We start from the raw sequence: 23,339 nt of genomic DNA on the forward strand, positions 1-23,339 counted from the left end.
CAGCTACTTCGGAAGCTGAGGCAGGAGAATCACTTGAACCTGGGAGGCGGAGGTTGTAGTGAGCCAAGACCATGTCATTGCACTCCAGTCTGGGCTACAGGAGCAAAACCCCATCTCAAAACAAAAGTCCTAAGAGACACATCTACCAAATGCAATGTGTAGGCTTTGTCTGGGCCCTGATTTAAACCAGTCAACTGAAAAGCAAAATAAAACATTTCATGAAACCATTTGCACATTAGACAATATTAAGGAATTATTATCATTTCTTAAAGTATGATCATGATTTTACTATTTTGTTTTTTTAAATAATCTTTTTTTTTTTTTTGAGACAATCTCACTCTGTCACCCAGGCTGGAGTGCAGTGGTGCAGTCTCGGCTCACTGCAACCTCCACCTCCTAGGTTCAAGCGATTCTTCTGCCTCAGCCTCCCAAGTAGCTGGGATTACAGGTGTGTGTCACCACACCTGGCTAATTTGTGTATTTTTAGTGGAGACAGGGTTTCACCATGTTGGCCAGGCTAGTCTGGAACTCCTGAGCTCAAGCGATCCACCCACCTTGGCCTCCCAAAGTGCTGGGATTATAGGTATGAACCACTGGGCTCGGCCTAAAGAGTCTTTTCTTTTGAGGTACATTCTGAAACATTTACAAAAAGATAAAATATTTGGGATTTGCTTAAAAATAATTCAGTTTGGGATGGGGAGGGAACATTAGGAATAAGTGAGGACATCAATGAAAGAAGATTAGTCTCAAATTGCTACTTGTTGGAGCTGGTAATGAATACAGGGGAGTTCATTATATTTTTTAGTATATTTGAAATTTTTCATAATAAAAGTTTATTTTTAAAAAACATATAACAGGCCTGGTGCGGTGGCTAACCACACCTGTAATTCTAGCTACTGGGAAGGCTGAGGCATGAGAATCACTTGAATTCAGGGGGTGGAGGTTGCAATGAGTCAAATCACGCCACTGCACTCCAGCCTGGGTAACAGAGTGAGACTCCATCTCAAAAAACAAAAATAGAGTAAAAAATAAAAAAATAAAAACATATAACAAACCTGATTGATCTGAATTTCAGCAAAGAAGGACAAATGGTTCTAATAGATAAGCCAAGACTAACATTCTCTGTCAGTAGGGCCTGTGGCTCATTGTCCTTGTTTTTGTTTGGTTTTGTTTTTCCAGGTTTATTGAAGTATAACTGACAAACAAACGTGTATAAGTTTAGGGTGTACAACGTGATTTGATACAGGTATATGTTGTGAAATGAATACCACAATCAAGTTGGCTAGCAAAGCTATCACAGATAGCCGTGATAGATCAGCGGGACAGAACTGAGAGCCCAGAGGTGAACCCACATATTTGCAGTCAACTAGCATTTGACAAGGTCACCAAGAACACACAATGAGAAAAGGCAGTCTCTCCAATAAACAGTGCTGGGAAAATTGGATATCCTCCTGCAAAAGAATGAAAATGGACCCCTATTTTATAACACTCACAGAAATTAACCCACAATGGATTGGAGAATTGAATGTAAGACCTGAAACTATAAACTCCTGGAAGAAAACATTAAGGAAAAAGCCCCTTGATATTGATCTTGACAATAACATTTTGGACATGACACCAAAAGCACAAGCAACAAAGCTAAAATGAAGAAGCGGACTCCTTCACTGTCCTTTTTGTGTCGGTGAAGATCCACTTTATTATTTTATTTGTACTGATGCATCATATTTGTACATATTTATGGGGTGCATGTAGAGTATATATTTTGATACATGCATATAATGTGTAATGATCAAATCAGGATAATTAAGAAATTCACCACCTGAAACATTTATCATTTCTTTACATTGGGAACATTTCAAATCTTCCTTTCTAGCCATTTTGAAATATACAATATTTGTTAACTATAGTCACTCTACTATGCTATCAAACACTAGAACTTACCCCTTCTATTGAACTGGATGTTTGTACCCATTAACCAACCTCTTTTCATCCCTACCCTACCCTTCCCAGCCTCTGGTAACCATCATTCCACTCTCTACCTCCATCCCTCATGGTCTTTGAATTTTTTCCTTCCCCAGACTTTCCTACCACTGCCACTCCCCTCCCAGGGACACAGGAGTATTAGTTGCACTGGGCACATTAGACCACATTAATGAGCAGAAGATGGTGCTGGTAAAAGCAGATTTTGTCATTAAAACTAATCAAAAGTTACAGAGCCTGAGGGACCCCATACAGTGCCCTGAGTCCAGAAAAAAAGAAATTATGAAACTTCAGTATTACACAGCAGTCACCAGTATTACTTTCTGTTCACTACGTTTGTACTAGTTTAAAAAGTACACCGGGCCGGGCACGGTGGCTCATGCCTATAATCCCAGCACTTTGGGAGGCTAAGGCAGGTGGATCACCTGAGGTCAGGAGTTTGAGACCAGCCTGACCAATATAGTGAAATCCCATCTCTACTAAAAATACAAAAATTAGCCAGGCGTGGTGGTGGGCACCTGTAATCTCAGCTACTCAGGAGGCTGAGGCAGGAGAATCGCTTGAACCCGGGAGGCGGAGGTTGCAGTGAGCTGAGATTGTACCACTGCCCTCCAGTCTGGGTGACAGAGAGAGACTCCATCTCAAAAAAGTACATGGATTATGAGACCACGATTTAGTTTTTATGAATGTTGGTGAGTAAAAGGCTAGAGGAGAAGTGTACCAGAAAAAAAATTTTAGATTGCTTTTGATTCTCCAAACTCTCCATGGTGTCTCTCCTAGTTAACACTACATGCTTTTGGATCTATGATTCCCTCCTTCTTGAAAACCTCCTCAGCTGAGTGTGGTGGCTCACACCTGTAATCCCAGCACTTTGGGAGGCCGAGGTGGGCGGATCACTTGAGGTCGGGAGTTTGACCCCAGCCTGACCAACATGGTGAAACCCTGTCTCTACTAAAAATACAAAAATTAGCCGTGCGTGATCATGCACACCAGTAATCCCAGCTACTCGGGAGGCTGAGGGTGCAATGAGCCGAAATCTCGCCACTGCACTCCAGCCTGGGCAACAGAGTAAGACAGAAGGAAAGAAAGAAAGGAAAGAAGGAAAGAAGGAAAGAAAGGGGAGGGGAGGGAAGGGGAGTGGAAGGGAGGGAAGGAAAGGGAAGGGAACAGAAGGGAAGGAAAGTGAAGGGAAGAGAAGGGAAGGGAAGGGAAGAGAAGGGAAGGAAAGTGAAGGGAAGAGAAGGGAAGGGAAGGGAAAGGAAGGGAAGGGAAGGGAAAACCTCGAAAAGCCTTCTTGATAATCCTCAGCTCATGTGCTTGGCAAAGTCACATTTTTCCTTGTGAAGGCTTTCTGACCTCCCTACCAGGGTTTATCACATGTTTCTTTCTGTCTGCCTCTCTCTCTAAGTTTGCACTTGGCATCTTAGACCCCTGACCCCCAATGGCAGCAGCACATTCCTTGCTATATTGATCATATTGCAAAACCCTCATGGGGTGAATGCATTTCTGAGAAGACCCGTCTGAATCACTGAGAGTGCTGCTGATAATAATAATGTAACACTATCATCTTAAGGTAACTTAAGGTAACCAAATATTGCCGAGGTGAGGCTCTTTGTGAATTTGCATTAAGGAGTAAAAACTTCTTTACTGAAAAGCAGCTATTTCCAGCATGTTGAGCAATGTAAACATTTCCCTGAAATACTGCTTACAATATCAGTTCACACTGGGAAAAAGTTCCTTTAGCAAAGTTAAACTTCAGCTCACTCTGCAGCTAGTAAAACGAATGCCCCTTTACAGAACCGTGTCTTCCCACTCACCCCAAGAAACACAGAAAACAATACGACTTTTCATCCAGCTGCCCTAGGGCAGAGCATGTCAATTAGATCACAAAAAACCCAGGGTGAAAATGCCAAGCACCACGTGGGTAACAGCTGGAACCACTTATGTACAACTGTTTCAACCCAACTGACAAGAAGGGGATGGACAGAGCACCTAACTTATAATGGGAGGGCGTTTGCCATCTTAGAAAGCATTTCCTGTCTCATTTCTTCTTTCACGTGAACTTTCAGACAGTAAGAATCACTGGAGAAAGTCTATGTGCAGATGCTCAAAAAATTTATAATTTATGTTAGATTTCTTTTGTCCAAATACACCCTGAAAAAGTGAAACAACAGCCATTTTGGGGAGGCTTAAATGAGCCTAGTAACAGTCCCCAGGGCAGAAAGCGGCCTGCAATAGTTTGCGGGGAGCCTTCTCCAAAACGTGTGTTTAGAGAATACTTGAGGTAGAAACAAATAAGAAAAAAACAGCGTCCTTTTACAAATGCAAATTGCTGTACTGAGAAGACAGTGAAACTTGCAAAAGCAAACTCCATGGGTGGGAGGCAACGGGAACTTAAAATAATTTAACATAAAGAGTGGAAAGGCAGGCCGGGCGCGGTGGCTCAAGCTTGTAAACCCAGCACTTTGGGAGGCCGAGACGGGCGGATCACGAGGTCAGGCGATCGAGACCATCCTGGCTAACACAGTGAAACCCCGTCTCTACTAAAAAAATACAAAAATCTAGCCGGGCGAGGTGGCGGGCGCCTGTAGTCCCAGCTACTCGGGAGGCTGAGGCAGGAGAATGGTGGGAACCCGGGAGGCGGAGCTTGCAGTGAGCTGAGATCCGGCCACTGCACTCCAGCCTGGGTGACAGAGCGAGACTCTGTCTCAAAAAAAAAAAAAAGAGTGGAAAGGCAGCAAACATTGGCTGTCACCTAATGTTGAGGTCCTTTACTAAGGCTCTTTTTATCTTTTAAATATCATACAACAGGCATTTAGTACAACCATCCCTGTTTTCACATACTTGAAACAGACAAGGAAATGACAAGAGATTTTAATTTAGCTTTAATGTCACACAGCCAGCAAGTGATGGAACCAAGATCTGAACCCACATCTGCTGGAGTCCATAACCCATGTTCTTTCTGTTACACTTGGCTGCCTAGTTTAGACACACTGGGGGCAAAAGTCATGCAAGTTGCAATGTTTTTTGGGATGGCTTCAAAGTTAGTGACTGGGCAGCTACAAAAAGCTGGAAAACAAAATGAATCCAAAAAAAAAGTAAAACACAAAAAGGAAGTCCAGAAAATAGGCAAATCCGGGACACAATCAAAGTGGAGACTGATTAATTTCAGCCTAGAGCCCACAAGTGGACCTGAAGCCTAATCCATTTGCAAGGCATTTTACAGTTTACAAAGCATTTTTACTGTAGTTATCTCATTAAACCTAGTAAAGATTAATATCATTTTCACTGTTTGAGAAAAAGTGAGTTTCAGTTTATGTAACTTGCCTAAGATCAAACACTGTAAGTGCCAGAACAAAATTCCAAGTACAAATTGCAAGTGATTCCCATTAACTCCACAGAAGAAATGACTCTGGCATGAAATAGAAATAGAAGCAAAAGGACTAGTAAATAAAGCTGAGGAACAATCTAAGGGTTACCAGAAAGGGGTCCCGATCCAGACCCTCAGAAAGGGTTCTTGGATCTTACACAAGAAAGAATTCAGGGCAAGTCCATAAAGTGAAAGCAAGTTTATTAAGAAAGTAAAGGAATAAAGAACAGCAGCTGGGTGCCATGGCTCACGCCTGTAATCCCAGCACTCTGGGAGGCCGAGGCGAGCGGATCACAAGGCCCAAGAGATCGAGACCATCCTGGCCAACATGGTGAAACCCCGTCTCTACTAAAAATACAAAAATTAGCTAGGCGAGGTGGTGGGCGCCTGTAGTCCCAGCTACTCAGGAGGCTGAGGTAGGAGAATGGTGTGAACCTGGGAGGTGGAGGTTGCAGAGAGCTGAGATCGTCCCACTGCACTCCAGTCTGGGCGACAGAGTGAGACTCAGTCTCAAAAAAAGAAAAAGAATTGTTACGCCATAGACAGAGCGGCCCCACGGGCTGCTAGTAGCCCGTTTTTATGGCTATTTCTTGATGATATGCTAAACAAGGGGTGGATTATTCATACCTCCCTTTTTAGACCATATAGGGTAGCTTCCTGATATTGCCACGGCATTTGTAAACTGTCATGACGCTGGTGGGAGTGTAGCAGTGAGGACGACCAGAGGTCACTCTCATCGCCATCTTGGTTTTGATAGATTTTGGCGGCTGCTTTACTGCAACCTGTTTTATCAGAAAGGTCTTCATGACCTGTATCTTGTGATGACCTCCTGCCTCATCCTGTGACTTAGAATGCCTTCACCATCAGGGAACGCAGTCCAGTAGGTCTCAGCCTCATTTTACCCAGCCCCTGTTCAAGATGGAGTTGCTCTTGTTCACATGCCTCTGACATAAGAGTAATAGAGATGAGTCAACATTTTCAACTTAATCCAGTGAATGTCCAAGTGACTTTGGATCAGTTACCCCTCTCTTCTGCAGAAAATTTCTACCTGAGATTACTTTCCAACATTTAAAAATGATTGGGGCTTGTCCGATGGTAGTGGGTTATCAGAACTCATTAGCATTAGTATCCTTAAAGTTGATATACAACCCCCCAGGCTAAATTTGACTGGAAAAAAAAATGGTTGGGTTCTTTAAATTTTAACTACTAGTGTGTCTATCAAAGAAGTAGCCCTTGAGGATGCCACACCAAGGGCCTTGGGGTGTGAGACCCCCAATCTCTGGGGAGACACGTTTCTCCTTAACAACCTGAATATAGATATCAGAAGTTTACCTGTGGCAATTGGAGCCTAGTACTGTATTACACAAATTCCTTAACTTAAACATAAAAAATTACAGGAAAAGAGTTAAGTATTTATCTGTCTTTCCAGAAGGAACAGTATATCAGTGTTACCCAAAAGTCACGGTTGATGAGGAAAACCTCTTTACAGAATATGCCAGCTAATAAATGCAGAAAGAATGACAGAAACAAACAAGCAACCAGCAACACAAAATAAAACAGCATCCTGCAACCTTTAATTTAATTACTGTTTCAGGCAAAGATCATCAGTGGATGCTAAAACTATTAGGTGAAAGGTTGGTAGGCAAGGAAATAGATGATAAGGCCAAAGTGAGTGTCACCCCATAACTCAGTTGCTGCTCACGTGGGGAAAAATATAACTTGACAGGCATGATCTGGCTGTAATCTCCTTAACACCAGGTATTAATCTTAGCATGGCAAGTCAAGCAATAATCAGACATCACTTGACTGCTGTTATCCAATGTGAAAAATACAGCTTCATTTATGAAGGATTCTTCTCTCTCTCTCTCTCTCTCTCTCTCTTTTTCTTTTTCTTTTTTTTTTTTTTTTTTTTTTTTTTTTGAGACAGATTCTCGGTCTCACTCTGTCACCCAGGCTGGAGTGCAGTGGCATGATCTCAGCTCACTGCAACCTCTGCCTCCCAGGTTCAAGAGATTCTCCTGCCTCAGCCTCCTGAGTAGCTGAGGTTACAGGTGCATGGCACCATACCTAGCTGATTTTTGTATTTTTAGTAGAGATGGGGTTCTACCCTGTTGACCAGGCTGGTCTCATTTATGAAGTATTTTTGTTGAAAGATGCCCTACTCAACCATTAATAAAAAAAAATAACATTTTTAAATGACCAAAGGATTTGAACAGGCATTTCTCCAAAGAAGATACACAAATGGCCAATGAGTGCATGAAAAGATTCTCGACATCATTAGCCATCAGAGAAATGCAAATCAGATTCACAACACAGCACTTCACACCCGCTGGGATGGCTATAAATCAAAAAGTCAGAAATAAGAAATGTTGGTGAGGATGTCGAGAAATCAGAACCCTCATATATTTTTGGTGGGAATATCAGATGGTGCTGTCACTTTGGAAAACACTTTGACGGTTCCTTAAAATATTAAACATAGAGTTACCATATGACCCAGGAATTCCAGTCCTAGGTATATACCCAAGAGAAACGACATCTACACATTTGCATGTATACCTCTTCTGGAAATGCAGTTTGTCTCAAAGATACCTTTTTATGGCCGATTTGTCTTAATCAGACTGAAACAAAGTCCTCACTTGCAGTTGGTCAACAAGTCTCTGAAGTCTCCTTTAACCCACACCAGGTCTCCCTCCTTTTTCCCCACCAGGCCATTTATTTGTTGAAGAAAATGTTGAAGAAAATGATAATCTTTTAAAGTTAAATCGTGTCAGCCATCTACTTAGAAATCTCTAATGGCCGGGCACGGTGGCTCATGCCTGTAATTCCAACACTGGAAGGCCGAGGTGGGCGGATCACTTGAGGTCAGGAGTTCAAGGCCAGCCTGACCAACATGCCCTGTCTCTACTAAAAATACAAAATTAGTCGGGCGTGGTGATACATGCTTGTAATCACAGCTACTCAGGAGGCTGAGGCAGGAGAATCTCTTCTTGAACCTGGGAGGCGGAGGTTGTGGTGAGCTGAGATCGCACCATCGCACTCCAGCCTGGGCAAGAAGAGCGAAACGCCATCTCAGAAAAAAAAAAAAAAAAGAAAGAAAGAAATCTCTAATGGCTCCTCATTGGTTCATAGAATAAAATTCTTAAAATCCTAACAGGCTTTCATTCATTCATTCATTCAACAGATCATAACAGAGCCCTCACTATGTTCCACAGGCACGATCCTTAGTACCCAGCAGATGGTGGTGAACATGGTGGGCATGCACTCATGGGGCTCAGACTCTAACGGGGGAGACCGGCAACAAACAAATGAAATTGTAAAGAATCAGCCAGGCTGAGGTGGGAGGATCACTTGGGCCCAGAAGTTTGAGACCAGCCTGGGTAACATAGTGAGGCTCTATCTCAAAAACACAAAAAGCAAACGAACTAATGTTAGGTGATTAGACATGCTATGAGGGGAAGGAGACAGCGAGGGGGTGGATGGGGAAGGGCACCCTGAAGAGGCTGCATGTGAGCAGAAGCCTGACCACAGGAGGGCGCAGCCCCAGGGAGCTGGGGGCAGGTGTCCCCGGCAGAAAGGAGAGGAGAGGTGCCCTGACCTGGATGGGATGAGCTGGCCATGGCCAAGGAAGAGAAAGAAGGTCAGGGTGGCTGCAGCCTGGCACATGAGGCGGACATGGGAAGCCATGTGGGCGGAGTGACCAGCGAGGCTGGGCCACTTGAGGCTTTGCGGACCATGCAGCGTGAGGAGTTTGGATTTCATTAAGCACAAAGGAAACCCTTAGAGGGCTTTAGGCTGGGAGTGGCAAGGTCTGAGTTACCAGGCGCTGCGGGATCCACCCCTATTGAGCTCTCTAAGTTCATCTGACGCCACTGCCTTGCGCTCCCATCCACTTTTCCATTCCTAGGACACACCAAGCTCCTGTTCCTTTCAAGGGACAGGGTCTCACATGCGGTCATGCTTCCTCCTCCTCGGAACCACCCTTCTGCCTCCTCCCATCTCCACATAGTGAAACTCCACTCACCCCCTGATCTCAGCCCTCCTGGGGGAGGCTCACCTATCTCTTCAATCAGTTCAGCTTTCACCCCAATATATCCCCGCCCTGAACTCATCACAATGTAGGCGTAATTATTGATTTAATGTCTATCTTCCTCACTAGACCTTACACTCTATGAGGGCAGTGGCAACACTGGTGGTGTTTTCAATCTCTATCCCCAAAGCCTAGCACTGTTAGGCAAGAAGGTGAACATCTGTGGAATGAATATATGACAGATGTTAACACTGCACTGCAATTTACAAAAAATAATACCCAATGTCCTGAAAAAATTAATGTACTCAGTCAATCAAAAAAATATTAGAGACCAGGCTCGGTGGCTCATGCCTGTAATCCCAGCACTTTGGGAGGCCAAGGCAGGCAGATCACCTGGGGTCAGAAGTTCGAGACCAGCCTGGCCAACTTGGCAAAACCCCATCCCTACTAAAAACACAAAAATTAGGGTGTGGTGGCAGACGCCTGTAGCCCCAGTTACTCAGGAGGCTGAGGCAGGAGAATCGCTTGAACCTGAGAGGCGGAGGTTGCTGTGAGCAGAGATTGCGCCACTGCACTCCAGCCCGTGCAACAGAGTGAGACTCCATCTCAAATAAAATAAAATATTAGAGATCCAAGATAAATTGGACTTTAGAGATGAGGATATTGAGCACTTGGAATGCAGTTAGTGTGACTGAAAGACTGAAATCTTCATAGTATTTAATTGTAATAAATACAAATTTAGATACCTACATAGGGCTAGTGGCTACCATATTAGCCAAAATGGGCTTGGAGGATGAAAGACCTGTGGAGCAGAACAAAATCATCTCAAATACCCCATCAAGGTCACCCTAGATCAGCCCACTGCCAGCTGATTGCAGACATGTGAGCAATAGATGCTTATTATTACATGCCACAGGTTTTTGAGGTTGGTTTCTTTTTAATTTTTTTTCATAGAGACAGGGTCTCACTATGTCACCCAGGCTGGTCTGGAACTCCTGGGCTCAAGCAATCCTCCCACCTTGGCCTCCCAAAGTCTGGGATTATAGGCGTGAGCCACTATGCCCAGCCAAGATTGTTTGTTACACAGCAAAAGCTAACTGATGCATTCTATCTTTTGATACCCACATGCCTGTCCAGACAGAAACCTCCTATTCCAATAGAACTACCTGCTTTCATCAGATGATACTCATCATTTTCCCAAACTTCTTCCCATCCTCATGCATTTACTCCTGCAGTACATCTGGAATGGCCTCTCCATTTCCTGTCCACCTACTGCAATTGGACCTGTCTTCGAAATCTTAAATGTCACCTCCTCTGTGAAGTCTTCTCTTACTACTCTTGCTCACAGCAATCCCTCACATCCATTGCTACATGTTTTAGGCTTAATGCTTGAAAGTACTATGAGTCAGACACAGACTTGGGTTAGCATTCAAGCTTTGGCATTTGACTGGTCACATGCCCTTGGGCATATCACTAATTATTGATATTATTGTTGTTTCTTCATCTGAAGAAAGGGAGGAATGTTTTGAGGATTAAATCATATAAAACTAGCAAGTCTCTCTAACATACAGAGATATACCCAACCAATAACTGTTTTCTTTCTTAGTGGGTGTCTCTTACATTTTCCTAATGCCTGGAATGGTGAAGACCATCCTTTCGTGCCTACAATTCCTATCAATTCACCTACTTCCATCAATATGCAAAGAGTATCTGCACAGCTGTAGATAGGGGTGGACACTGCAGTGTGTCACCAGATCCCCCTTCAGCTCCTGGAAATGTAGCCCTCCACTGTCAGCTTTGAGGGTTACTTCCAGGGAGAAACCTGCCTCACCCCCGGGTGTATCTCCATCCAGGACAGCTCTTATCTAGTGATTCACTGACTCACGGATCCATGCAAGGGCACAGGGGCCCAGTCCCCTCAAGGCTTGAGACAACTCTGCAAGGCCATCCCAGCTCCAGAGCTCCCCCAGTTGCTGGCGGAGACCTTCGCTGGGACTGCCCTGCAGTTGGGCTTCTCCTCTGCTCAATCCTTCCTCATTTCCCACCCTTCCACAGGTGTGGACCCAAGGAGCACCCTAATGAAATAATCTGCCTCCCAATCTCCAGCGTAGTCAAAGTCAGCTTCCTGGGAACCCAACCTACAGGACAGATAGAAGATGCAAAGAGACCTCTGGGATCCTTTCTCATGGAAGTGCAGATCAAACCCAAATAGACAGGAAAGTTTTTGACAGGAATTGTTTTGTAAGAATAGATTTTCTAGGCCAGGCGTGGTGGCTCACGCCTGTAATCCTAGCACTTCAGGAGGCCGAGGTGGGTGGATCATGAGGTCAGGCAATCGAGACTATCCTGGCTAACACGATGAAACCCCGTCTCTACTAAAAATACAAAAAAATTAGCTGGGCCTGGTGGCAGGTGCCTGTAGTCCCAGCTACTCGGGAGGCTGAGGCAGGAGAATGGCATGAACCTGGGAGGCGGAGCTTGCAGTGAGCTGAGATGGCGCCACTGCACTCCAGCCTGGGCGACAGGGTGAGACTCCATCTCAAAAAAATAAAAATAAAAATAGATTTTCTAGACCTTTAGAATTTAGTGCGGTTAGTCTGATGTCACAAGTAAAGGAAGACAGCAGGTCCCAATTTAACAAAAGGGTTCTTAAGCGGGCCTGTAATCCTAGCACTTTGGGAGGCCAAGGCGGGTGGATCACCTGGGGTCAGGAGTTCAAGACCAACCTGGCTACAGATGATGAAACCCCATCCCTACTAAAAATACAAAAATTAGCCGGGTGTGGTGGCTAGCATCTGTAATCCCAGCTACTCGGGAGACTGAGGCACAAGAATCGCTTGAACCCGGGAATCAAAGTTTGCAGTGAGCCACGATCAAGCCACTGTACTCTATCCTGGGTGACAGAGTAAGACTGTGTCTCAAAAGAAAACAAAAAAAGAGGTTCTTACTCAGTGGGTCTCTACATGAGAAAAACCATAAACTGGCCGGCACGGTGGCTCATGCCTATAATCCCAGTACTTTAGGAGGCCAAGGTGGGCAGATCACCTGAGGTCAGGAGTTAAAGACTTAGCCTGGCCAACATGGTGAAATCCCATCTCTACTAACAATACAAAAATTAGCCAGGCATGGTGGTGAGTGCCTGTAATCCCAGCTATCAGGAGGCTGAGGCAGGACAATCTCTTGAAACCAGGAGGTGCAAGTTGCAGTGAGCCAAGATTGAGCCACTGCACTCCAGTCTGGGCAACAGAGTGAGACTCTGTCTCAAAAAAAAAACAAAACCAAAAAACAAAAAACTGGTATTTAGCATTTCCTTTAATTATGAATGCAGGCAACAAAGCAGTCACTAATAGAAGTCACAGATCTTTTCGTATCATATCATAGTTGCTGCATGTGTCTTGGAATATTGCTATTGATCTTCAAAGTTCAGTCGTTACCTGAACTGCCCTTGGATCCACTGCTATACCTTGTTATTTAATGTTGTTAAAAGTAAGCATATAGGCCAGGCGTGGTGGCTCACACCTGTAATCCCAGCACTTGGGGAGGCAGAGGTGGGTGGATCATGAGGTCAGGAGTTCAAGACCAGCCTAGCCAACATGGTGAAACCCCATCTATACTAAAAATACAACAATTAGCCAGGCATGGTGGTGCGTACCTGTAGTCCCAGCTACTCAGGAGGCTAAGCCAAGAGAATCACTTGAACCTGGGAGGTGGAGGTTACAATGAGCTGAGATCTCACACTGCACTCCAGCTTGGGCAACAGAGTGAGACTTCGTCTCAAAAAAAAAAAAAAAAAAAACAAAGGTAAGCATATATTGGGCCAGGAATGGTGGCTCACACCTGTAATCCCAGCACTTTGGGAGGCTGAGGCAGGCAGATCATCTGAGGTCAGGAGTTCAAGACTAGCCTGGCCCACATGGTGAAACCATGTCTCTACTTAAAATACAAAAATTAGCCAAGTGTGGTGGCAGGCACCTGTAATCCCAGCTACTCAGGAGGCTGAGGCAGGAGAATCACTTGAACCCAGGAGATGGAGGGTGCAGTGAGCTGAGACTGTGCCACTGAACTACTCCAGCCTGGGCGATAAAGAGAGATTCTGTCTCAAAAAAAAAAAAAGTATGCATATAAGCATATATAGTACATAAGAACATAAGATGTGTGTTTTTTAATATTTTGATCTGTATTTCAACATAAGTGCCTCCCTTGGTCATCTTGTGGATTTTATTTTATGCATTTAAAACTTTATACTGCCCAGCGTGGTGGCACTCACCTGTGGTCCCAGCTCCTCAGGAGACTGAGACCAGAGGACAGCTTGAGCCAAGGAGTTGGAGGCTGCAGTGACCCAAGATGGCGCCATTGCACCCAGCCTGGGCAACAGAGCAAGACCTCGTCTCTCTAAAAACTAAAATAAAAGCGTTATACTGAAAAGGGATCTACAGCCTTCACCGGTGTCCAAAGAGGCCAGGGCAGTCAACCAACAAGGGTGAGGGCTCTTTGTGGATCCAGACTTGAAGGGCTCATTCGTTTTAGGCAAAGCCTACAAGTTCCACGTGAGTGTTGTCTAAGGCGCAGTGTGCCCAGGCCAGACCGGGAGCACAGCTATTTCACGGGCAGGACAGGCTGCAGCCGCCGCGTTTGCAGTTCCAACCCCCTTCCCCCCCCCCCCCCCACCAACCCCCCACACTTCTGGAATGCACACAAGCCTTATATGAAATCCACATGGTGCGCAGCGGAGGAAGGCAGCGGCACGAAAGGACTTCAACAAGTTGACAGCGCCCCCAGGCCCGGCCAGTCCCGGGGAGGCTCCAGGGAGCTGTAGGTCATCTGGCCCCGCTCCTCGTTTGGGGCCTCCGTGGTGACAATGCCTGGCCACAGGAAATTGGATCACTGGGAGCCCTGTGTTTCCCGCTCTGGACTCTGGACTCTGAAACGAGCCCAACTGGAAAGCAGCATCACTGCCAAGACACATCCGGAGTCCGCACACAAACACAGGAGGCTGCCGGCGAAACTCTCCCGCAGCCACAAGAGTCCCGGGGCCCGCGCGCCGGCTGCGACCCAGCTCCGGCTCTTGCCCTGCAGAGGCTCCGCGCGAGAACCTGGCTCTACCCGGGACCGGCCGAGTCCTAGCCCCGAAGGCACTGGACAACCGAGGGTCGTGGACTGACCTCCCTGCGGCGATGCAGCCCACAGCCGCCGGGGAGGAAGCTCCGCGGGGTCCGGAGGTGCCGGGGTCACGGCCGGGGGCGCGTGGAGCTACCCAGACCCCCGCGACCCGCTCTTCGGGTGACAGGGACCGGGTCGGGGAGACCTTCGTGGACCCTGCAGAGGCGGGAGACCCTGCGCCGTGCCCGGTGCCCTGGTGGCCAGTGGGTCCCGGTCCCCGCCTGCGACGCCCACGTCCGTCCGGCTCCACGGGCGCCCCCTGCCAGCCGCGCCCTGCAGCCCCTCGCCCGCCCTCCCGGGGCTCACTCACGTAGACTGAGTCGATGTCGGATCTGTCGTAGAAGCGGAGTGCCCCACTCAGCTCCAGGGCAGGGGAGACGAGGTCGTCCCCGTCCTCCAACTCCAGGTCCCCGTGTCCGGGGCCGAAGGGGAAGAGCTCTTGGCGGCTCAGGCAGCCCCCAGGCCCCGCCAGCAGCAGCGGCAGCAGCAGCGCCCGCGTCCACGCAGCCCGGATCCGGCTGCTCGAGGCCAACATGTTCCCGAACTGCGGTCCCGCAAACCCGGTCCCGCGGCCAGAGCAGAGGAAGGCGGGGATGTAACCGGACGCCCCTAGCAGCCCCCTCGCCTCCCGCCTCCCGGCGTTCCCACCCCGGGAAATAGGGGAGGGGAGGGGAGCGGAGAGGAGCGGAGGGGAAAGGGGAGGGCTCCGCCCCGTCCAGCGGGCGCGCCGCGGGGCAGCCCAATGGCCACGAGGGGGAGGGCGAGGGGCGAAGCCTAACCTCCCGCGGTGGGCGCCGGTGCCTGCGATTCTCGAAAGCAGCCCGGCTTCTCCCGAACGGCGCCTCCGGGAGGGGGAGCAGAGCGCGGGACCCGCACCATGGTCCTCTGATTAGGGTTGGGTCGTGGAGAGCCCGCGACGTGGAAACGCTCCGGATTCAGGAACGGCGCCCACCCCATTGCCGCTCGGCTGCGTCCGGGTTCCAATTCGCTTGACCCTGGTATGAAGACCGGGTGGGAGCTGGGAATGAGCCTAAGGACCGAGCCACCAGCACGTTCATGGGCTCATCCACCGATTCATTGAGCGATTTTTGAGTGCCTGATCCTGTGCCCCCTACTGTGGAGGTTCGCCAGGAAACGGGGTCCCGCCGTCCGAGGCAAAGTCACCAGTGTACAACACAAGCCAGTGTCAGGAGAGGGCCGCAAGTCATCAAGGACATTAGGGCTGGAAAAACTGGCAGGGAAAGCTGCAGGTGGGACGGCAGGAATCAACCCAGGTCCTCTGGAAGAAATGGGATGTCATCAGGAGGCAGAGAAGGGAGCGGGAGGACTGAGCCGGGTGGATTCAGGGCACCATCCCCCAGCAGAGGATCTGGGGAGGAACCGGTTGAAGTACAGCCTTGAATCACAACTCTAGGAATTTGAATTCGCTCTATCACTCGGAGAAGAAACTATTGAAAGTTCTTGACAAAGGGAGATAAGCGATTTAAGTGGTATCCTGAATAATCGGTTAATCGTTAATTAGGCACTAGGGTGAAGGTAGAGACAGGTAAGTTATTGGAGGACCAAGTCTAAAACATTGAAATGAAAGAAGGAGCAAAACCTGATTATAAGATTGGCATTGCAGAGGAGAAGAAACGAAGTTAAAATTGAGTTCAAGGTTTTGCACTCAGAGGACTGGAAAACCAGTACTGCCTTTTGACGTCAGGGAAGAGGATCTGGGACAGCTGGAGCTGGATATGTTTGATGTCACACCTATTAATTTGGAGGGGTCAACAGGACATCCCTGTTTCCTGTCAGCAGCTAAAATTAACGACCTTGAACCTAGTTTATAATATTCTTCAGAAAACAGCAAATTCTGTTTAAAATTTAGGGGGGGTGAGTTCTGAACCAGCAGACAGGAAGAAAAGGCAAAGGAAACATGCCTTCTAAGCAAAACGCTTTTGATCTCATGAGATCTTGTCTTTTTCTTTTGAATTCATTAGCCATCAGAGATAACATTTATTACCCATCAGAGACAAGGTGCGTTCTACAAATATTCATTCATTTTGCACTCACAGTAACCCTAGGAAACAGTAACCCTAGGAAACAGACCTGCCTTGTTTTACAGAGAAGGGGCATAGAGGCCCAGAGAGGTTAAGTCATATTGCTAAGGTCACACAGCTGGGAGCTGGTAAGTGACCCTAGGTGTCCCAGCTGCAAGGACCCCACTTATAGCCACTGCATTAAGTGCCATCTGTTTACTACCTTTTACTCCTGTTGTTGAAGAGTTACAAATGCAGCCTGCAGTCTGTTGTCAAATACGGTGCTTTTCCTTCAGTTCCCTCCTAACAATACAGCACCTGTGAGTCCCCAGTCTGCTCCCCAGAAGCACTTCTGACTCTACTCTATGCCATCTGTGGTTCTGACTGTTTCTGGGCTTCTGGGCCCCAGCACTGCCTGTTCCAGCTGCTGCAAGAGCTCTGTATGGAGATTCTTCTCTATGTTCACCCGCACGTGCCACCGGCCCCACGACTTCCCCATGCCCTGTGGTTGAGGGAAACCCTAAGCTCTGTCAGCCTTTTTTGGTCTGTGCCTCCAACACTCCTCCTTCGAAAACCCCCACCCCAGCCTCTGTCACACATCAGAGCTGTCTCTGAAGCTGTGGTCTGTGCCTGGAATGCTCTTACCCTTCTCACGAATTCTCTCCCTTTTTGGTACTCAGGCAGCTTCTGAAACTCCTATTGGTCCATCCGTGGGACTTTCCTAGGGGAATACAGGAGGAGAGCAGTTCTCTGCTTTGCTGGTTCAGCACAGCCTCCCAAGTCCAGCCTGGCTGAGGTCAGGGCTCCCCATTTACTAGCTGTATAAGCGTGGGCAGGTTTCTAAGCTTTAATATCCTTGTCGCTTGTATGGGATGTTCATAGTTAAAATCAAAGGATTGTCATGAGGATTAGATAAGGTGATTCATTAAATGCTCCTAGCTGGGCACAAAGTAAATATTCAGTTAATATCAAACCATCCTTATTACCTAAGGATGGTTCGCCAGGAAACAGGGTCCCACACTCTGAGGCAAAGTCACCAGTGTACAACACAAGCCCGTGTCAGGTGAGGGCCCCAAGTCATCAAGGGATTTCTATACTAGAAATTCAAAATGCCAAGACCATTAAGGCACAATCCCTTCTTTGAGAAACTCACAATCTATTGGGGACACAAACACAGCAATAACACAGCGCAATGCTTTAAGAAATACACAAACCAACAAGAGATATTGCTTGTTGAATCCTGCTTCTGCTAGATGCTTCATGTAGCATTCAATTTAATACTAATAACTGCACAAGCTAGTAGCCCTATATGGGCAAAACAAGGTTTGCAGCGATGAGATAACTTGCCCAGTTTCACACAGGTAGTGAAAGACCTAGGATTTGAATCCCAGTTTGTCTGACACCAAAGCTATTATTCTTTCTGCCGCACAATCCTGCCCTTCTATGGAAGGAAAGGTTTCTCCCTTTATTTCCACCCATAAGATCTATTTGCTCCATTGTTTATACATAATGCCCATGATCTATTTGTGCATGCTTGTGCTCCTTTATTTCATCAGTATCTCTTGGCCTGAGTAAGTCCAGTATATACGGTAAATTCTCTGTCATTTACTATTTATAGCCCTGCAATCGCCTCACATTGCCCAGTCCTCGTAGGACGTGATCCTGATGCTGTGTCTCCTAGTAGGACAGTGTGTCCCTGTCACTCCTTTAGAATTTGTAGTTCCAAACACATTCGTCATAGAATACTTACTTTTATATTGTGCTCTGGACATTTTCTAAGTGCATATAATAATTTGGTCTTTTTTTTCTAGTCATTTCATATGTTTTTCAGGGATAAAAGCTCTTTGGGGGCAAGGCCCATGTGCTTTATTTGTTCTCCTGACTTCACAGAGCCTAGCCCAACGCTGCATACACATGAATAAAATGTGCATGGTTCTTAACCATTTAAGAACTCAGTGACATGTTGAAGAATCATCTGATATCTGCATTACCAACGGCACCCATCATTCTGTAATACGCCAGTTTAAAAAAAAATGAAACCTTGCTCTTTCGAGACTTACACTCTTTTCTTGATGGCTGTCATCCTGATGAGGCAGAAACACAAAATTTGAGAAGCAGGTCTCAGGCTGTGTGTCTATAAGAAGCCACAGTAACTTTTACTTTTTTGTTCGTTTGATTTTTGAGATGGAGTCTTGCTCTGTCACCCAGGCTGGGTGTAGTGGCGTGATCTTGGCTCACTGCAACCTCCACCTCCCAGTTGCAAGTGATTCTCCTGCCTCAGCCTCCTGAGTAGCTGGGATTACAGGCATGCCACCACATCTGACTAATTTTTATATTTTTATTAGAGACAGGATTTCATCATTTTGGCCAGGCTGGTCTCAGACTCCTGACCTCAGGTGATCCTCCTGCCTCAGCCTCCCAAAGAGCTGGGATTACAGTTGTGAGCCACCACGCCTGGCCCCAAGGTAACTTTTCTCTCTGATGATTCAGACAAAAGTCCAGGCAGCCCAGTGGGAAAAGAGTTCAATTGGCTATTGCACTGAAGGAGGCATTTGTTCTAATCTCACTCTCCTGTGAGGATTGGAAACTGACCATGTATCCATGGAGCTTTCCTTTATTTTCCAGATACCATGTAGATGTAAATGTATTAGTGTTCCAATTCCAGGGAATTCACCTAATTCAGGAATATTTTAAACAACCCACACTCAATTGTGATCTCAGATAAAAATGACACCTTTGGCCAGGCACGGTGGCTCACACCTGTAATCCCAGCACTTTGGGAGGCTGAGGTGGGTAGATTACAAGGTCAGGAGATCAAGACCATCCTGGCTAACACGGTGAAACCTCATCTCTACTAAAAATACAAAAAATTAGCCAGGCGTGGTGGCAGGCGCCTGTAGTCCCAGCTACTCGGGAGGCTGAGGCAGGAGAATGGCTTGAACCTGGGAGGCAGAGCTTGCAGTGAACAGAGACTGTGCCGCTGCACTCCAGCCTGGGCGACAGAGCGAGACTCTGTCTCAAAAAAAAAAAAAAAAAAAAAAAAAGACACCCTGACAAAGGATGAGAATGAAGCAGGATTTGGTGCTCACTTTATTCTGTTTTCAAAGGAGATTCGGATAAAAAGTACTTTGGGAAAACACAATTATGTCCACCTATGTGTTTGGGAAGATGCCAAGCTTTTCAGGGTAAAGTTTAATTCCTATAGTTCTACATCCTGTTTTCCCATGAATGTTTTCCTGGTTCATTATCATCAGTCCTCCAGCATTCACTGCCGGGGTTTCACTTGCCTTTTGTTGTTATTTTAATTTTTAATCTTGATTTATGTAATTTTCAGCCTTACCTAAAAATTACAAAAATAATACAAAAAAAGTTCCATATACCCTTATATCCCCATATCTCATTTACTCAGATTTTCCTTAATAGCAACATTTTGCCATGTTTACTTTCTCTCTCTCACTCTCTGTCTCTGTCTCTCTGTCTCTTCATACACTCACACATGCATGCACACACACACACAGACACATCGATACATATATACATATATATTTTTATCTGGACCATTGAGGGTAAGTTGCAAACATGACACCTCTTTACCTCTGAATGCTTAAGTATATTCTTTAAAACTAGAACATTCTCTCACCTAACCATAACACAATTGCCAAAATAAGAAAATTAACATTGATGTCATACTATAATCTAATTGACAGCTCTTATTCAGAGTTCACCGATGTCAAAATAATGTCCTGTAATAGCAAAAGAAAATACCAGATTACAAATTGCATTCAATTGTCATGTGCTTTCAGTCTTCTTCAACTTGAAAGAATTCCTCAGTCATTCTTTACCTTTCATGACCTTAACTTTTTTTTTTTCCCTAAGAGATGAGCTCTAGCTATGCCCAGGCTGGAGTACAGTGGCTATTCACAGTGTGATCACAGTATGCTATAGCCTCAAACTCCTGGCCTCAAGCGATCCTCTCACCATAGCCTCTCTAGTAGCTGGGACTACAGGGACAAGTTACTGAGCCTGGCCCTTGACATTTCTCAAGAGGACAGACCAGTTATTTTGTAGGCTGTCCCTCAGTTTGGGTTTGTCTAGTGTGTCTTTCATAATTAGATCAGATTTTGCATACATTTTGGCAGCAGTAACATAGAAGTGATATTGTGTCCTTCTTAGTGCAACATATCAGAAGGAACATGTCCATTTGTCCTAATGCTGATAGTGTTTACTTTCATCACTTGGTACATTTATACCTCCTAATTTCTCCACTGTAAAATTACTAGGTTTTGTTTTCTAATTAATAAATATATTGGAAACAGATAATTTGACACTATATAAATATTCTGTCTTTCATTAAACTTTTACCATCTAATTTAACCCCATTAATGACTCTTACCAGAATCCATTGTTATTGTAATGGTTGCAAATATTTTTCTCTCTTCAGTTATTAAAAAAGATTTTATTTGGTAAACTACACATACATAATAGCTCCCATCTTAACCATTTTTAAGTGTAGAGTTCAATAGTATTACATTCAATGTATTAAATGGTAGTACATTCACAGTGTTGTGCAGCCATCACCATCATCCATCTCTAGGACTCTTTTCATCTCACAAAACTGAAACTCTGCACCCATTAAACAATACTTCCCATCCTTCCTTCCCTCGGCCTCTGGCAATCACCGTTCTACTTTCCATCTCTAAGAATTTGACTACTCTAGATGTCATATTAAGGGAATAATATACTATTTGTCTTTTTGTGACTGGCTTATTTCACTTTGCATAATGTCTTCGAGGTTCATCCATATTGTAGCATGTGTCAGAATTTCCTCCCTTTTTAAGGCTGAATAATGTTTCATTGCACAGGCTGGGTGTTGTGGCTGACACCTGTAATCTCAGCATTTTGGCAGGCCAAGGCAAGTGGAACCTAGGAGTTCGAGACCAGCCTGGGCAACATGGTGAAACCCCATCTGTACAAAAAATACAAAAATTACAAAATACAAAAATTAGCCAGGCATGGTGGTGTGCACCTGTAGTCTCAGCTACTGGGGAGGCTGAAGTGGGGTGATCACTTGAGCCTAGAAGGTCAAGGCTGCAGTGAGCTGTGATCATGCCACTGCACTCCAGTCTGGGTAACAGAGCGAGATCCTGTCTCAAAAGAAAAAAAAAAAAAATTGTATGTATATAGTACCACATTTTGCTTATCCATTAATCTGTGTGTGGAAATATCTGTTGCTTTCATGTTTGGCTATTGTGAATAATGCTGCTTTGAACATGTATGGACAAATATTTCTTCAAGACTCTCTTTGCAATTCCTTTGGGTGTATACCCAGAAAGGGAATTGCTAGATCATATGGTAATTCTGTTTTAATTTTTTGAGGAAATGCCATACTGTTTTCCATGGCAGCTATACCATTTTACATTCCTACCACCAGTGTACAAGCATTCTAGTTTCTCTATATACTTTGACAACACTTACTATTTTATATTTTTTAATAGTAGCCATCTAATGGGTATGAAGTGATATCTTATTGTGGTTTTGATTTGCATCTCTTTAATGACTGGGGATGTTAGCATCTTTTCACGGGCTTATTGGCCATTCATACATCGTGTTTGGAGATACGTCTTTTCATGTCTTTGCTGATTTTGAATCAGGTTGTTCGGTGTTTTTGGCGATAATGGTCATTTTTAAAGTTTTTAATTTGAAAAATTTCAGGCTGGCACAGTGGCTGACGCCTGTAATCCCAGCACTTTGGGAGGCCGAGGACAGGTCACCTGAAGTCAGGAGTTTGAGACCAGGCTGGCCAACATGGCAAAACCCCATCTTTACTTAAATACAAAAAATTAGTCAGGCGTGGTGGCATGCGTCTGTAATCCCAGCTACTTGGGAGGCTGAGGCGGGAGGATCACTTGAACCCAGGAGGCAGAGGTTGCAGTGAGCCAAGATAGCGACTGCACCACAGCCTGGGTGATAGTCCCGTCTCAAAAAAAAAAAAAAGACAAGACCAGGCGCGGTGGCTCACACCTGTAATCCCAGCATTTTGGGAGGCCGAGGTGAGCGGATCACAAGGTCAGAAGTTCAAGACCAGTCTGGTCAGCATAGTGAAACCCCGCCTCTACAAAAAATACAAAAAAAATAGCCAGGCATGTTGGGAGGCACCTGTAGTCCCAGCTACTTGGGAGGCTGAGGCAGGAGAATCGCTTGAACCCGGGAGGTGGTGGTTGCAGTGAGCTGAGACCGCGCCACTGCACTCCAGCCTGGGTGACACAGTGAGACTCTGTCTCAAAAAGACAGAGAGAGAGAGAGAAGGAAGAAAGGAAAGAAGGAAGGAAAATTTCAAACCCTCAGGAAATTTGGTAAAAAAAACAAAAATACATCCAAATGCACCAATTACTGGACATAGAGGTTCGGGCCTATAATCCCAGCATTTTGGGAGGCAGAGGCAGGAGGATCACTTGAGGTCAAGAGTTCAAGGCCAGCTTGGACAACATAGTGGGACCTGTCTCTACAAAAAAAAAAAAAAAATGGTTTTAATTAGCCGTGGGTGGTGGCATGTGCCTTGAGTCCCAGCTACTTGGGAGGCTGAGGTAGGAGATCACTTGGGCCCAGGAGTTTGAGGTTGCAGTGAGCTCTGATTGTGCTACTGCACTTTAGCCTGGGCATGACAGTGAGATCCTGTCTCAAAAACCAAATGCAAACCAAATGCACCAATTGTTAACATTTTGCCATGTTTGCTTTACCTCTTTGAACGTCTCTTTTATGCTCTTATTGTTGTTTGCGTAAC

At 45.8% G+C, this 23,339-nt stretch overlaps 1 protein-coding gene across 1 annotated transcript in view; it reads right to left on the bottom strand.

Moving 5' to 3' along the window:
• Positions 1–15,197, bottom strand: part of NID1 (nidogen 1) — a 93,452-nt gene extending 78,255 nt beyond the window's left edge. Inside the window, exon 1 of the mRNA XM_007989874.3 lies at positions 14,848–15,197. Within this exon, the coding sequence (XP_007988065.1) occupies positions 14,848–15,072 (225 nt within the window). The 5' untranslated portion in view covers positions 15,073–15,197. The remainder of the gene's footprint in view (positions 1–14,847) is intronic.
• Between the last annotated feature and the right edge of the window lie 8,142 nt (positions 15,198–23,339).

This window comes from Chlorocebus sabaeus, chromosome 25 (genome assembly GCF_047675955.1).
Source record: "Chlorocebus sabaeus isolate Y175 chromosome 25, mChlSab1.0.hap1, whole genome shotgun sequence".
NCBI lineage: Eukaryota > Metazoa > Chordata > Mammalia > Primates > Cercopithecidae > Chlorocebus > Chlorocebus sabaeus.